The following is a 17,185-nucleotide window of genomic DNA, read 5'->3' as shown; positions in this document are numbered from 1 at the left end:
GAGTCACTTGAGGACACTGGAAAGACTCTGTGACACTGTTCCCTTAGGGCACCATGCCATTCCCACCTGGAGCTTACCATCGAGATCTAAGAAGTCAAGATGTTCCTCACTGGCTCAAAGGAGAAGGGGAGGGAAGATGGGGAAGGATTGTGAGAGGGAGTGACCAAGAGGGGCCAGTGAATAGGATGTAAAATGAATAAGTAAAATAAACAAATATATGAATAAATAATAAGCTTTTAAATGCTGCAGTGAAACTCTTTGCTTCCATGTTAATTAAAACAAACTGATAAAAAGAATAAAAATAAAACTAAAACTGAACATTTCTATGAGACAATGATCATATTCAACTTGCAAAGTGAACACAAAGTTAGAACATGTACACTCCTTGGTTTTGGCAAACTTGTGTTCCATTCATAAAAGTGGTCTTTTAGGAGCCTTTAGGAACTGTCAACAGGCAGTGTACTTCATAGAGTCCCAGGCAATGAAAATAAAAACTATCTCATGGTTTGATAGTATAACGAGAAAGTACCTGGATCTAGGCTTTGAACGAGGGAAAACACAAAGCAAAAGATCTACGATTCGCCAAAAGAAAGACCTACAAATAAGACCATTCTCTGTATATTTAAGATAGGAGAAACAAAGAACTGGGAACTTATAATAGTACCAAGCCCTGAGGTAAACTTGTTGCAATCCTTTGCTCCTCTACCCCCCACCCCCACTTAAAATTACCATGCAACAATTATCTGTAGAAATTAGAAGGAGGAAAATGAGAATCAATGCTGTTTAGAATTTGTTAGGGAGAAAAAGGTACCAAGTTCAGAGTTACAGTAGTCACTCTTCTCTTGATTCCAGGATCCCTTAAAAATAAAAAGTTCATTAAAAACTTCTCCAGCTGTTCATACCATGTCCCCAAGAGCATGATGATGTTTTAAGAGATCATCTTTGGAGAGTATCAGCTTCTGATTCTGACTCAGTAGAGTGTGACATAATGCTGTTGACCTTATAGTCATCTGGCATTTCTCTGGAAGAGAGCTTTCTATACTAGGAGCAAATGTTACTCATCAAATATGAAACCAGGAAGTAGGCTCTGCAGTCATCTATGGAGCTTGCTAGTCCTCACTCAATCCCGGGGCACAATTGAAGATCTGAAGGGAGTATGTGAATGAGCTGTGAGTCACTTGAGGACACTGGAAAGACTCTGTGACACTGTTCCCGTAGGGCACCATGCCATTCCCACCTGGAGCTTACCATCGAGATCTAAGAAGTCATGAAAGCATCACCTAATAAATGCTTAAGCTGGGTCTCAAAGCAGAAAAGTGGGGTTTTTCACACTTCCACACTATAGTGGACTGGGAGACTAGATTTCTTTGCTTGAGGACTTAATGGAAGTAGCCTGTTACAAATGGTGGATTCTGCTTCTGATCATAAAAGCTCAGAAACGTGTTTAGAGAAAGGATTGGGATTTGACCAACAAATCTTCAATATTCATAAAAATACGTCTGTAGTTATATTCTCATAGAGACAAAGGCAGTGGCTTTGAAAATCTTGATTTTTAAAAAGTTGATAGATTTTGTGAACCCAAAGAGGAGCTATATTAATTCTTTTCCAAAACTTGTTCACCTGAATACGTCTGTTAGCACATTTTTTTGTGTAACCTCTCTTTAACTCAGCTTTGCCTTCTTCCCCACTATACTGCCTGCTGATAATCTAGTGGCCTTTCTTTAACCATTTCCTCTCTTCTTGTAAAACTACTTAGTGATGGTTGTATCCCAGAGAACATGGACTGTGGTTTTGTTGTCTCTAGTTTCTAAGAGTCATCTCAGATGTTCAACTAAACAACAAAAACAGAAGTATGTATGCAACCTGAACAATAAAATGCATGAGAAAGTATATGACTGACCTAACACACTAATTCTTTGAATATGTTCAAAGGCAGGATGCTCTTGTACTAGAATTTCCCACTCCAAGTTAACTGCAGAATTCCTCGAATAACACCGACAGAGGGATCTACTGAAACATTTCTCCCGTCCTCCCCTCACTGATTGAGAAGGTATCCACTAGAATATTCTTGCACTAGTTTAGTGTCTAAGCAACTAGAAGAGTAAGTTAACAATGCACCCACCATGTCACCATATCTCTGTCAGCTCTGGCACTCATTAATCAAATATTTGCTGACCAAGATGGTCAATTTCAACAATCACGGGCAATGCACAGTGACAATGTCAGCTTTTATGTGACCATATATAGCTGCTGGCCTAGGTCCAGTCATGGTTGTTAAAATTGTCTTGGTCATTTTTGAGTGTAAGGAAATCACTGAAAGTCCTACTGTTGGTGTCTTCTACTGGAAGTTGCCTACTTCTAGTCTCACTTACTATATAAGAAGGGACCACTTGTAGTAACAATTTTGGAATTTTGCTTTCTTAAAAAAAAACCAGAAAAATATTATAAGAAATATTTTCTTTTTAATCCCAGGAATGGGGATATGTCCACAGCAGCTGATTATGATTTGCCTTGTGCTTTAGCAAGGGCGTGATATTGCCAGTGGCCCATAGCTTCTGCAATTGTGTGATGTTGAGAATTCTGGGAACTTTTCAGGGGATATAAAAATCTAGGACCTTGAGAGGCAGGGTGGGTTGTTGGTTGGTTGTGTGGGTTGTTGGTTGGTTGTTGATTGTTGTTGGTTGTTGTTGCTTATGGTTTGATAAGTAGTCATGTATAAAAAAGAAACAAGAAGAAATTAGATATTCTGACAGCGAAGATCAAATGTCCCAAGGAACTTGATGCTCCTAATCAGCAGGAGGTAGTCTAATGATAATGTCAACTCCTTTCTTTTCTTTTCTTTTTTCTCTCCTGTCTAGTGTTAGGGGATTGAAGGGGTGGAGAAACAGTAGAGAGGGGTGGAAGAAAGAAGAACTCACAAAGTAGCTAACACAGACTACAACTACTGCCTTAAAAGGCAACATAGTAGAGTGTACTGGGCATCAGACTAGCAGTAGGATTTCCTGGTTTCTTTACTGAGTCTAGAGCAAGCCTTTTCCCTTTCTGGACTTTTACTATCCTCATCTTGATGTCCAACTTCAATTAAAATGACTGCACTGAAGTGCCTAATGACAACTCCATTGCAGAAGTTCATCAAATCACATCACGGAATTCCAAAGAGTAATCCACAAGCATTATGTGTCAAGAAGACCTTCTGGACCACAGATCCTGACACAATACCCCTGTGGTGCAAGAAAACAGTAGGCCTTCTCCTCCCCAGCAGGAAACTTTCCTCTACTAATTAAGGAACACTCCTGGTTGTGCCTGGTCCAGCAAGGCTCCTAGGCTCATTTGTATGAGGCTGAACTCCCAGTGTTGGGCCCACTTTGGCCCTGGTTTGAGCCTTGAGACCAAACCCGAGCCTGGCTTGCGTTTTGAGACCTGTCTCAGTCACTTCAGTTTGGCCCTGCCTCTGCCCTGCTGAAGTAGAGCTTTGCCATTGGCCCTGTCAGTCACTCCATACCCTCACCCTTCCCCGCCTCCTACATCATCTTACCCCACCAAAAATCCCAAAAATCCCATCCCTATGCTCCGAACTTATATAAGTGAGAGGCTGATGCCATAAAATTGAGTTCCTGCTTCCACAAGACTCCTGGCTCAGGTGGGGTTTTTTGTTTGTTTGGGTTTTGTTTTTGTTTTGTTTTGTTTTGTTTTGTTTTGTTTTCTTCAAGACAGGATTTCTCTGTGTAGCCCTGACTGTCCTGGAAACTCACTCTGTAGACCAGGCTGGCCTCGAACTCAGAAATCTGCCTGCCTATGCCTCCCAAGTACTAGGATTAAAGGCGTGCACCTTGCCTTGCCTCGGGTGTGTGTTTCTTTTGGGCTGTCAACACTCACCATCCTGCTTAGCCCTGGAGAGACACCAACGGGACTGGGACCTCTCTTCTCTAGCCTGGACCTACACTCCCAGCATGTGCTCTGAGGGAAAATAAGATTGGTGAAGGGTGCAAGTGTCAGATTACCTGGCGGTGACAGTGTGGGCCATGGATTTTCAAATAAAGCTTTTCAGCCAATTAATAGAAAACAGCTGTGTAAGTCAAGAAGAAAGGATTCTCTGTACTTTTCAAAACCCAACTGACAACAAGGCATGTGTCATTCCTTACTAATATCTACCATGCTTGACTACTGAGTGCTTGTCATATGCCCTACTATTCTCCTTTAACTTCTTTCCCACTGGGTTACAAACACTATCAGAACAGGAAGACCCTATCTGTCTTGTTCACCATTCTTCCCTAAATGCCTGACAGGAAACCAATGCTCCATGAACATTAATTTAAAAAAAAATGAATAAGTGGTTTCACTTGGGTTGAATACCATACTCTTCAAAATCATGTGTGCCTAAAACTGAGAACGCGTCCTTATTTAGAAAAAGATCTGCAGAGAGTTTTCACAAATATGAATAGTCAAAATGACATCAACAGGATTAGGGTGGGTCCTAAATCCAATGTGACTGGTGCTCTTCAAAGAGGAGAGGCTCCACAGAGAGGAGAAGGCTGTCATGTGATAATGGGGGCAGAGGCTGGTGTGAAACCAAAGAACACGAGGATTTGTAGGAACCACCCAAAACAAGAGAGGAATCAGGAAGGATTCTCGCCCGAAACGTTCAATGAGAGCATGACCTTTCCAGTATCTCTAACCTTCAGGGCTGTGAGAATCAATTCCCGTTGTGCTAAACCACCCAGATTGTGATAATTAGCTACAGATGCCCCAACAAACCACTAAACAGTAACATGTGTACTTGCAGGTGGTGTAGAAATCACACAACATAGCATCTTATTGAGTACTTGAATTGGTGTCTAATAGAACTAGAAAGACCTAAACAATTATACAGCCCAGTCTCCTTCCTGTTTACAAAGAAAAAAAGGAGGAGGAGGGGAGGACTGGAAAAAAACGGATGCAGCCCAGCTTCTCTCTCTATCAGAGCATGTCATGCAGGCAATGGTGTGTTTTCTGAAAGGAATCTGTAAGGTATTACGTAATTGTTAAAGCTTCATTAGCCACATTATTATCTATTTTTGTGTAAGTAGCTGTAAGTCTTTCTTCTGTGACAGACCATAAATCCTCCAATCTTTCTTCAAAGGTAACTAATGTCAGACAGGAAAGTAGAGTTTTAAGACAGTCAGGGGCATTCTTAAAAGTTAGAGTTCTGAGATCACAGGCAAGGGTAACGGGAAGAGGCAAGATTAGGATTTTGACCTTCATTCCCGGCCCTGATCTCTCTGTGCAAACCTTGACAAGCCACTTGCTTCAGATTTCCCCAGCATTAAATAGCACAACCATGTCATTTCTACCTACTTCCAAGGATACAGTAAAGAAGAGAAGCCAGAAGTAGCGAAAAAACTAGGCCAAATTGAGGGACACTGTCACCAGTGACATCACTCAATGAACCCCCCCATGTCCACTCTCTGATCCCAAGAGCTCTGATTTTTCCAGTCTTTATTATACCCCACACAGTAATATCTTCAGGGGTCTTAGAATCTGCAGGCATTAAGTACCTAACACATACATAATCCTGAATACCTTTTTATTACTAAACTGTAAGACATGTTTTGCATTTATTTTACAGTGCAGAAAGGCATTATTTCCCCCCTTGTTGTTTTGATATTGATTTTTTTTTCATTTATAATATTAACCTAAAATTTATAATACTAGCATCTTTGACTACCTAGCCTGGATTCCAGGCTCTTATTGCTGTCTGCAGAGAAGCCCGTCCCTCAGTGTATATCACTTAAACTTATCACCTCAATTTCCCACCAACACAATGCTATACTTTGTAAAGAAGGCTTTGATCCATAATGCTTATTAAACAGTATGGAAATAATTAAAGTGGGAGTCTCTATTTCTATACCTGTTAGTTCACGGAAAGACTTTAAAATGTTATCAAAGTCAAATAAATTTGTACAAATTAACTCACCTATGAGACATGTCGAGTGAAGGCTCTCCAAAGAGGAAATCAGTGACTCAAGTTATCTGTGTTTCCAATATTATGAGTCAGAACACATGTTTCTCATAGATCTGATTTTCTGCTGTCTGACAGCCAAGTCTTGGGAGAATTGGAGGATGTAAATAAAGGTCAATAGACATGGCCTGGTCTGAGTATTTTAATCCTATAACTTTAATATTTTTAAAAATATTAACTTATTTGTTCATTTAAAAGAATGTGTCTACCTGAGTTTTTGTGCACCACATGTGTGCATGTGCCTACAGAGGCCAGAAGAAGGTGTCAAATCCCTTGAAACCTGAGTTACAGTGGCTGGGAGCCACTGAATATGGGTGGGAACCAAATGAGGTCCTCAGAATGGTAATAAGCACTCTTACCCACTAAGCTATCTCTCCAGCCCTGAATTCTAAATTTTTGAACCATTTTAACCAGACACCAAACCTAATAACACTTCATGACTTCATAAATTCTCCCTTTCTGTCTTCTTTTATTCTTTACTACAGCCATACACAACTCTTAATTAGAAACCTACATTTAAAAAAAATTAAAAACAGAACTATTTCTAGGGTGGATTCTTTTAATTCCCAGATTTCCAATACAGAAATCATGTCTGTGAAGCTATGATTAATCTTAACATGGTATGCCTGCTGAGTTAAGAGTATAGTTGAATATCTGCATTTATGTGCACACACATACACACTTATGTCTACACACACACACACACACACACACACACACACACTACAAAGGATGCCTCAGAGTTGTTATGAAAATGTGCCCATGAATAGCAATAATAACCTTGGTGTTTACAAAACTCAGTACTCAAATGTGTGAGCCTCCCAACCAAGTTCCGACTTCAAAGAACCAACTTCAAAGAATGTGTCTGCCTGAGTTTTTGTGCACCACATGTGTGCATGTGCCTACAGAGGCCAGGAGAAGGTGTCAAATCCCTTGAAACCTGAGTTACAGTGGCTGGGAGCCACTGAATATAGGTGGGAACCGATTGAGGTCAGGCAGGGAATTTACTCAGGATCAAGGAGCTAATAACCTGGAACCAGCTGAACTTCGGCTCCTGGTTCCCTGTGCACTTGTACTTCAATGTCTAGCCTCAACCTCTAAGATAACTTTCTGTATTGCCACATAATGAAATATTTTCACTCCTTTATTTGAAAAGTATCCAGACTAGCAAAGCACAGGACGTCAGAGATTCCAGTTTCACAGTAATTCTCCTGTTTATCTCACCCGTGACTGTGGAGAGAGAAGCATGCTGTATGTTGTCATTGTGTTTTCATGTGTTAAATCATAACACTCCCCATGGCTCCTCTGACTCACATGATCCCAAAGGATTAGTGCTCATTTTCCATGAACACAAAACCCATGAAATGGGAAGAAATTGTCATGTTCTTGGACAGTGTAGCGAACAAAGGTAATTGTCACCAAAAGGAAAAGAATAATCAAGGCAGGGTTGCTAGACCCTTGGCAAGCCTGGGTCTGCTCGGTGCTAGTAACTGGGGCAACACTTAACAAAGATAAATAGGGAAATCACATCTATAGGTTAGGCATGTATTTGTGTTTATATATGTATTTGTATATATTGTTTTTCAGCATAATTCCATTCATACTATGCTATCCTATGGTAAAGACTCCAGTCAGAATATGCATCTACCTAAATTGCTCATTTAGAAAATACCATCACTGTGTGAACAAGATTAATATTGCCTAATAGTGCTCGCCCTCATCCATGTCAATGAGCACTTAGTTCCCGAGAAGTTGGTTTCCCTTTAGATCAAAAGAGGTTACTAAGTGAATTCAGTTAAGGAGAAAATGGGCAGGCTGCCTTAAGATGTAAAAGGATGGTTAGTTTTACAGTGGTGCCACCTAGTGCCAGGTGAAATTAGGTTGATTTCTGTACTGCCCATCTTTCGATCCCATGCAAAACGGAAAATGTGGAGAAGCATTGTTGTTGGTAACTGCTGCCTTTGGCATAGAGCAGAATAAATCAATTTTCCCAGAATGGTTCACACGATCTTTTGCCATTCGTGCCACCTAGTTCTTCAGATTCATCTCCTACCCCTGTTCTCTATGAACACTCAATTTCAGCCATGTTGAATGATTTGCTATTCTGCCTACCCATCCCCATCCCTCCTGTCTGTGGAGAAAATTCCACTCTTTAACATCAGCTGGTGTATGCTGTCCCTTCCCTCAACCCTCTCAGGCAACCCCTCCTCCCTCCGTTCCTCTCTCCACTGTCCCCTGAGAAACTCCCCACGTCTGTCATCTTTTTGCCTCATCTCTACTCTTGACCATTATTTCAAAGAGCTTTTGAAAAGAAACCTCCAGCGCAGTTTTTATTCTGAAGCTTCAAACAATACCCTATACAAAAAAAAAAAAAAAAAAGCATTCAGAACGAATGCAAGGTTGCTTTCAGATGGAGTGCAGAAGTCAAAATTACCCTGTTAATTAAGTAGGCAGGTGATCATGAACAATTTACCTACCTTCTTTGGGTTTTTGTTTTCTCATAAAATACTATAGCTAATATGTACCCAGCAGTCTAGGGTCTCTGGACCATTTCGTTAACATCCACCATCAGAGCCTCAAAATCCTTCATGATGAATTAATTCAACACTCCAAATGTTCCTTTTTGAAATCTCAAAGACTTGCTCAGAGAAAGCAAATTCTACTTGAATTTGAAGTTATTGTATGTATATGATTGAATAATTTCTAAGAAAAAGACGTCATAGATTACATGTAGACATTTAAATTCAGTTAATCTTAAACGGAGATTCAAGGCAGATTCCTCTTTCCAGTATTTAACAACGATGACAACAACAAAAGTTGGAGTTTCTTGATACAAAACATCACCAAGAGACTGAATTCTAATTCTGGCTCCCCTTGACACAGAGCACTTCTGCTTTTCCTAACAGAAACAAGAGACAAGATGAGATTTGCTAAGGAAAAAGTCCTTCACCATACAAGGTCATGGTCAAGGTGACATGGAGCTTGGAAGACTTCAACAACACAAAAAATATAACTGACAGCTGGGGAGATAGCTCAGATGATAAAATATTTGCATAGAAGATATGAAAACCTAAATTCAGCTCCCAGGACCCACATTAAGATGCCAGACATAAGAGTGTGTGCTTTGGAATCCTAGTCCTGTGACAGCAGAGACTGGAGGATCTCTGGGTGTCAATCACCAGTCTATCCTAAGTGGTGCACCCCAGACCAACGAGTGATGTCATCTTAAAGAGAGGGTGAGGCATTGCTGAGGATGACATTAGAGGTTGTTCTCTGGCCTCTACACACAATTGCACATACACATGCAGCCATGTACACAAAAGCAAGTACCTGCCCATAAACATACGCACGCCCGCAAACACCACATTAAAAATAATAAAAGTAAAGAGCTTCTCACCTCCTAGACCAACTTTCTCTCTGCCTACTGCTCTCTAGTTAAAGTCCCAGGTAAGATTAGAAGCCCAGCACTTTAAATGGTACCCCGAGATCATGTCCAATGCACAATGAGGCATTGCAGCAGTAGCATTCTGTTTTAGAATTCGAATCAGTGATATTCTAGAGTGTCTGTGTCTTCCCTCATTCTTCTTTTTTAAAAGATTTATTTATTTTATGTATATGAATGCACACTGTAGCTGACTTCAGATACACAAGAAGAGGGCATCAGATCCCATTACAGATAGTTGTGAGCCACCATGTGGTTGCTGGGAATTGAACTCAGAACCTCAGAGCAGTCAGTGCTCCTAACCGCTGAGCCATCTCTCCAGCCCTGTCTTTCCTCATTCTAAGCAAGGTACTTCATGAACTACAGGAAGTACAAATTAAGTATACAAAGTACACACAGGAAAATATGATTCTTCCGGGTCAGTCTTAAGAGCCAAGAAATCTGAACATACAGGCACAAATATCTGCTAACACACATTTTCTGTTCCTTCAGCCCCCCAGGCCTGTTCTTTGAGATGACACGCTCATTAGCTGATGAGCAGAAAGAGCCCTCAATGTCTATTTCATACAACCATCCTGTTACTGATGAGAAAACCAAGTCCCAAAGGAAAACATGAAGTGTAGAAGACGTGGGTACGGGCTGTCTTTGGGGAGGAAGTGGGGGTACGGCAAAAACAAAAGCTGTTTCTCATGTGCATCAATAAAATCTAACCCAGTTAGTATTGGTGCTAAATAAACTAACTTCAAAGGAAATTTGACTTGAATATGGTCCACCCCAACCATAATGCCAAACATTAATGTTTTAAAAGTTACCAGTCTCTTTGTCAAAGAGATTCTCTTCCTCCTTCTCATCTCTTCCCCATTAATTTAATATGACCAAGTTCAAGGGAAAAATACATACTACCTATCTATCTATCCCCTTAATAAGTGAGATTAAATATAATGGTCCGTTGCACTGCCTAGGTCCGAGAACAGTGTAAAACTTTGAGATAGACTAGCTCCCAAACCTTCTCTATCAAGAGTAACCAGCTTGCTTATTTCATGAGCAATCAGCTTCAATGTCCAATTTATACCTCCTGCTTTTGATTCCATTTCTGAGCCAAGATCACAGAAAACAAATTTCCTCCTAGACTGCTCTTACCTCAAAGACCTACGTGGCTTTGGCTTGACTTCCCACCTCTGCCGCAGAGTTTCTGGGTGACTTGAAGAAAGGACCCGAATTCTTACCATGCCTGGGTGAGACTGTCCACGAAGGTTCCAGACACCAGCAGTTTATGCCCTGTGTTTTTCACTTTTTGCCCTCTCCTGCCCCTGCCTGATACCCTTGTGTGCCTTGTTACCCTAGACTGGGGTCTTGTGTCCTTCTCATCTCACAGAGTGAGGAAACACACGGTCCTGTGGTTGTTCGAAAAGTCTCAAGACTCCCAGACCTATTCAAGGCTCGCAGCTGGTCTATTTTTAGTTACTTTGTTTGCTTTCTTAAAAAAGCCTGATTCCGGTCTGCATCTTAGGCATCCTACCGTGAACAAATTACTCTACCCTAGCACCTTCGCCCCCCAAACTGCCTACAAAATTTTCATCCACAGTCTTCACAGAAAGTTATGTGGAGGAGAGAGAAGAGGACCGGGATGGGGCTGCTCTAATTGGCCAAGCAGGCTTGAGCACCACACCAGTCACATTCCTGAAGTTTGCTGGCCCAGGGGACAAGCACAGTACATGGTTCAGCCATCTGTGAACACATACACTCCCACCAGCTTCTAGTTATCAAAACTCCACTTCCTGTACACCGAGACAAGCCCAGGCATTTGCCTGGACTGCTCGTCGTATCCTGGTTTAATTTGAGGTAGCTGTGTCTCTAATGTGTCATTAAAAAGAAGTTCTATTCTGTCTGTCATCCATCAGGGAATGATTTCCTGACATAAAGCAACCACTGGGGAAATGAGAATTATGAGGCCAGATCCAACATGGAATTCTGGGGACACTGAAGCGTCACCTGTGGTGAACATTTAAAGACTATATGAGCAAATAAAACTATGAGATTAAGTCACTGATGTAAACATCTAAGCTGACAAATGTGCACACACATTGCTGCAGCACTTTAGGTTGGTGATAGGAAAGGAGTTAATCCTGAAACCTTCAGAATTTAAAAAAAAAAAAAAACAGATCCCCTTTGAATATCTGCAGATTCATGAACATGATGGGAAGTAAAATGGGTCCATTATTCGTCTTCCTTTTATATTGATTCCTCGATCAGACACATTGCTACCAGGATGGATAGAGAAATATCCATAACCCAAAGCTTTGGGGTGACAGCTCATTAAGGTACACCAGGATTTTTGCCTTGCAAAAACAAAAACAAAAAACAAAAAACCCTAGAAGCAGGGCCCCTCTGCCCTTCACTCCACCCTAGCACTGCTACCGTTGAAATTGGAAGGAGACACCAAAGGAGGATATTTGGCCACACTTTACAATCTCTTGGTGGCAGTGGCAGTGGCAGGGGCAGGGGCTGAAGAGTTTTACCATTAGATCCTTTACAGGTGACTGCAGCTGTTGCAGTTGGCACTCAGCCAGAGCTGGAGGAAAAGCAGTGCCCACTGGTGCATCTTACCGGAGATGAAGAGAGCTGCAGGCAGACGTAGATGAAGCACATGAGTAGCCCTGCTCCCTTGATCCCAGAGACCACCAGCCTTAGTGTCTTCTTCCACTTGAATCTTGGCCTTGATCCATTTTCCAAATTCTCATCCAGGGATTGAACCCCTTCCCCTTCCATCTTCGTAGCCTGGGTGCAGAGAAGATACAGCTGTGGCAAAGGGGAGCCTGGGGAAGACTGTTCTTCACCACAAAGGAGAAGATAAGGGCAAAGTCAAGCCTGTGGGTCAGAAGATAAAGGTCCCAGAACCGGAGACAAAAGGCAATTGAAGGAGCAGGGCAGACTCTCTCAGTTTTAACTCTGCAGATTTTGCAGGCGGGGGAACTTCTATGTGACTAATCTGAATTTCCCCTTTACTTTCTTTCTTTTTTTTTTCCCTCTGGGCTAACAGGGAGTTGTTTTTGTGGCATCCCAGTTATGAATTGAGTGACTTCGAAATGACAGTCACAAACGTGTGCTCTGAAGTTTTTTATTGCACCGGTAAAGATAGATAAAGATCATCTTTTTTTTTTTTTTTAAAGCTTACTTACAATCCTTCAAGACGTCTTAAACCATAGAAGAGATATGAGGGACGTGGTGGTCAGACATCCTTGCTTTTATTGTGCAATTAATCTCCTGGCCCACTTTACAGATTCAGAATAAAATGTATGCAGGTTATTCTTGAGATGAAAAGGACAAAGAGGAAAATAGAATGGTGGATTATACATACAGACATAAAGAAGGGGTCTTATAGTTACATGATGCATCACATTAAACTAAATAAACTAATATTTATTGAGCAACTGCTATGTGTCAGACACTGTGTTGCAACTGTCATACTTTCTCATTTCAGGGAAATTCATCAAACACATGATTAATTTTCTGAATATCAAAAAAGAGGCAGAAGAAAATTCTGTCATACACACACACAGCCAACGCCTTCACTCTGCTATATATTTTCCCCACATACAACTTTTGCATGAGTAATTCAAGTAACCTTTGAGGGTTGTTATTCTCTTTGAAGTATTGGCTGGACTCAGAGCCTGCTAAGTAAACATATCTTCCCAGAGTTGGAGAGATGACCCAGTGGTTAAGAGCACTGACTACTGCTCCAGAAGATGGGGGTTCAATTCTCTCCCTCTATGTGATGGCTCAAAAACACTGTAATTCTTAATTCTAGAAGACCTGATGCCTTTTTTCTAACCTTTGTGGGTACCAAACATACAAGTGGTGCATACATGCAGGCATAAAACCCATACATTAAAAACAAAGCAAAAAAAAAAAATCTTTAAAAAATATATTCTTCCAATAGCCAACTGCTCACTGCTTAGCTGATGTCACTGAAATGACTGTGAAATTTTAATGTCAAGTCCAAAATGGCAAAATGTTTATTGACTATGTACTATGAAGTCAATGCTATATAAGACAGCAAGGGGTGCTGAACAGAGTTCTCTCTCTACTTTTGGGAAAGTGTATCTCATGGTTTGTCATGGTGCTATTGACAGATATTAAAAGAAAGAAATGAGAGAGAAAAAATATTCTGAGCGCTAAAAGTGTAAGAAGGTACATGAAACTTACAAATTTGTCACAGTTAAAATATCACAGATATGAAGCATATTAAAAAGAAAATTGAGTTGCAGGACAAGCAAGGTACTTTGCCACAGTAGTCAACTATTTAAATCAGTTGATACCCACATTATAATAATGAGGCTTTGCCTTTGGAGAACTCACTGGGAGCTAAGGCGTGCGTCTGAGACTAACAGTAGGACGGACTCCCTTTCACATAAGCGACTCTGCAGCAGTGATGCCCTCAGCAAAGCAGGGTATGAAGACAAAAGGAAGAAAGATCAGTATGGAATGCTCCACTTGCACAATATGGAACAGCTGTAACCAGTCACTTTTACTAACCAGACCACCCAGGGCTCCCAGGGACTAAACCACCAGTCAAAGAGTACACATGAAGGGATTCATGGCTCCAGCTACAAAAGTAGCAGAGGATGGCCTTATCTGACTGGCATCAATGGGATGGGAGGCCCTTGGTCCTATGGAGGCTTGGTACCCCAGCGGAGGGGGATGCTAGAATGATGAGACAGGAGTGAGTGGGTGGGTGGGTGGGGGAGCACCCTCATAGAGGCAAAGAGGAAGGAGAGATGGAATGGAGGGTGGTGGAGGGAAAACTGGGAAGGGGGGTATCCATTGAAATGTAAATGAATAAAATTATTAATGATAAGTTTTAAAAGACTGAAAGAGGTGATAGGGAAAAGTCCCAAAACTCTAATAGAAACTAGAGATAAGCTGAAAAGAAAAGAATAAATCACACTCATGTTGAAAACACAGGGGAGCAGTGTGGCTAGCTAGGTGGGTGTGGTGGGTGTGGGCATCTGCGTGTGTGTGCATGTAGTGACTGGAGGTCCCTATCAGGTGTCTTCTTCAGTTACTCTCCAGCTTAGTGTGGAGGAAAGTCTCTCACTGAAGCAGGAACGAGCAGGTTTACTAAACCAGCAAGCATGAGCTCCGACAGTCCTCCCGTTACAGCTTCACCAGTGCTGGGGCTATAAGCTTCCCTGGAGCCAGCTTTTACATGGATGGCTGTGGCTCAAACTCAGAACCTCAGGTTCGCATGGCCAGTGTTTTCCTGACTGAATCACTCCCCCCTACCCCCAAGAGCCAAAGGGACAAAAAGGAACAGACACCTCTGAGCACAGACCTGTGCAGCATGAGCTCTCCTTATCTGTAGCATCATGCCTCTCTGGAGAAAGACTCTTTTTCCTTACATATGGTATGCCCCATCCGTAGAGCATTTGTTACCTCATGCCAAGGAAGCAGAGGCAGCCAGGCTGGCCCTGAGTCAGGCTGTGCTTCTCCTTCCTGACCCCCTACTGCAGTGCTTTGCCTCCTGTGATAGTTTTAATGAACTTTAAGTGGTATCCTACACTTGTTCCTTTTTTATTTTTTCATTTTTTGGACTGCATTCTCTCATAGCCCTTGTGGAAAGGAGAATACATGCACACACACACACACACACACACACACAACAAACAAACACATACAGAAGGTGGGGGAGGAAGAATTGAAAATAAGCTGGAAAATGTAGGTGAGTTTTTTTTTTGGGGTTTTGTTTTGTTTTGTTTTGTTTTGTTTTGTTTTGTTTTTTTGACAGACTATGTAAGTGTCTCAAAGCTCATCACCGGCTGCTCCAGCATTTGAACACCACTGATAAAAACCACTGTCTGACATCATTGGTTGGTATCTCAGTCCTGGACAGATGGGCAGGGACCTCTTCATCTTGAAAGTGCTTTTTTAATAAAACATGGTTGAGATGTTTGTAAAGAACTGGAGTGAATTACTAGCTCTGTGGGCAGTATGTTTTAAAATACCTTACACAAATAAATACGTCTGCCAGAATAAACTAGCTTTACATGGTAACCTAGAAAGTAAAATAAACTAAAACGGCTACATCTCCTAGACACTGGCGTCCTACAAAAATAGTCGAAGCTATAGAGAAATATAGAACATAAAAAATACTTCAAAAGCTGACAGACTATCTCCTGTTCAGAGAGTAGCAAAACTTTTGGGGGCTTTTTCAGTTGGGGGGGATTTTGTTGTTGTTTGGGGGTTTTGGTATTTGGAGTTTTCTATTTGTTTGTTTGTCCATTTGAAATGTCTACATATGTCATCATTTTCTACTTGGTAAGCCTAGACCAGGTGCCTGAATCCTGGGGCTGGAGAAAAAAACACAAGAATAAAGTCCATCCTCCCTCTGGGGGAGTCACAGTTGGAAAGATAGGCTAGCCATAGCTTGGAAGATGATGGAGCTGAAGTATCAACCCAAGGAGGAAGGGTGCAGAGGGAGGGTACCACTCTGGACTGAATTTTTTTTAAAGGGGTAGCTTCCATAGCAGGAGTTGGGTAAGTTTGATTATCTAAGGAAGTGGGGACAGGCAGTGGGCAGGAGCAGAGTGTCCACGCTAGGTCACTCTCGCTTGTGCCTTGAACACTCCAGGAAGTACAGCTGGAAAGATGGATGGTACATGGTGCGTGCCAAGGACTTCGGAATGTTCTCTGAAGGTAACATGATGACATTTTAGTTAGGTTTGGATTTTAGGACTCTGGGTAAGTCCAATGGAAATGGTGGGATTAAGGAGACCATGTGGGAGAAATTTTGGAGTGTTCTGTGCCAACTAAAAATGTAAGAATGCTCTATAATACGACCTCTGTTCATCTCTCCAAGCCCTTGACTGTCTTCCTACATTGGTCAATCCTATTTTGCCAACACTGAAGGGCTATATCCATGCAGGTCAATGCTACTTTTTACTAATTCTCTAATTCAAGAGAATACCTTGTTCCAGTTCACACACGACAGCAAGGTTAGCTAGGGCTGCCCTGGGGCTTGCGATTCTTTAAGTAAGAGATAATAAGATTATAAACCAAATGCAGGAGACTAGTGAGTGCAGAGACACTTACAGTGACTCTCCTGGACTGGCCACTTTGAACATTCACAGGGAGTTAGAAGGAAGTGTTTGAGCAAGTCAAAGAAAGGTCACGGAGAAGTGACAGAGTCAAGCTGGATTCTTCAAATTCTCAGCTTGCCCTCTCTATTTTCTTTTCTTTTTCTTTTTTTTTTTTTAAGATTTATTTATTTTATTGTGTGTGAGTACACGTTAGCTGTCTTCAGACACACCAGAAGAGGGCATCAGATCCCATTACAGATGGTTGTAAGCCACCATATGGTTGCTGGGAATTAAACTCTGGACCTCTGGAAGAGCAGTCAGTGCTCTTAACCGATGAGCCATCCCTCCAGCCCTGCCCTCTCTATTCTCAACCTGCTGTGGATCCGGGGTGTCCAGATTTGGCTGCCCAGAAAGCTCTAAGTTTCAGAATTAGCACTGACTTTTCTTTACTCTCGATCAGGCAAACGCTGCAGAGCTATCTGTCCCCAAATGTGACTCCTGGGTTCATGTATTCTTACTCTTTCTATTCCTCCTACTTTTGACCCAAGCCCATATTCCTTCTGAGCTAAACTCCTAAATTCAACATTCATCTCCTCCCTCTGCTCTCGTTCTTGCTGATTCCCAAAGCATGTGTTTCTTACAGTCAGTAAGATCATAATCCTATGA

At 41.7% G+C, this 17,185-nt stretch overlaps 1 protein-coding gene across 1 annotated transcript in view; it reads right to left on the bottom strand.

Moving 5' to 3' along the window:
• Tnfsf4 (TNF superfamily member 4) overlaps positions 1 to 12,355 on the bottom strand; it is a 22,910-nt gene extending 10,555 nt beyond the window's left edge. The window contains exon 1 of the mRNA XM_031342217.1: positions 12,048 to 12,355. Coding sequence (XP_031198077.1) covers positions 12,048 to 12,209 — 162 coding nt within the window. The 5' untranslated portion in view covers positions 12,210 to 12,355. The remainder of the gene's footprint in view (positions 1 to 12,047) is intronic.
• Positions 12,356 to 17,185: the final 4,830 nt, after the last annotated feature.

The sequence above is a fragment of the Mastomys coucha genome, unplaced genomic scaffold, assembly GCF_008632895.1.
Source record: "Mastomys coucha isolate ucsf_1 unplaced genomic scaffold, UCSF_Mcou_1 pScaffold1, whole genome shotgun sequence".
Classification (NCBI taxonomy): domain Eukaryota; kingdom Metazoa; phylum Chordata; class Mammalia; order Rodentia; family Muridae; genus Mastomys; species Mastomys coucha.
Note: the sequence above shows the minus strand (reverse complement) of the source record. Positions and strands in the feature narration are given on the sequence as shown.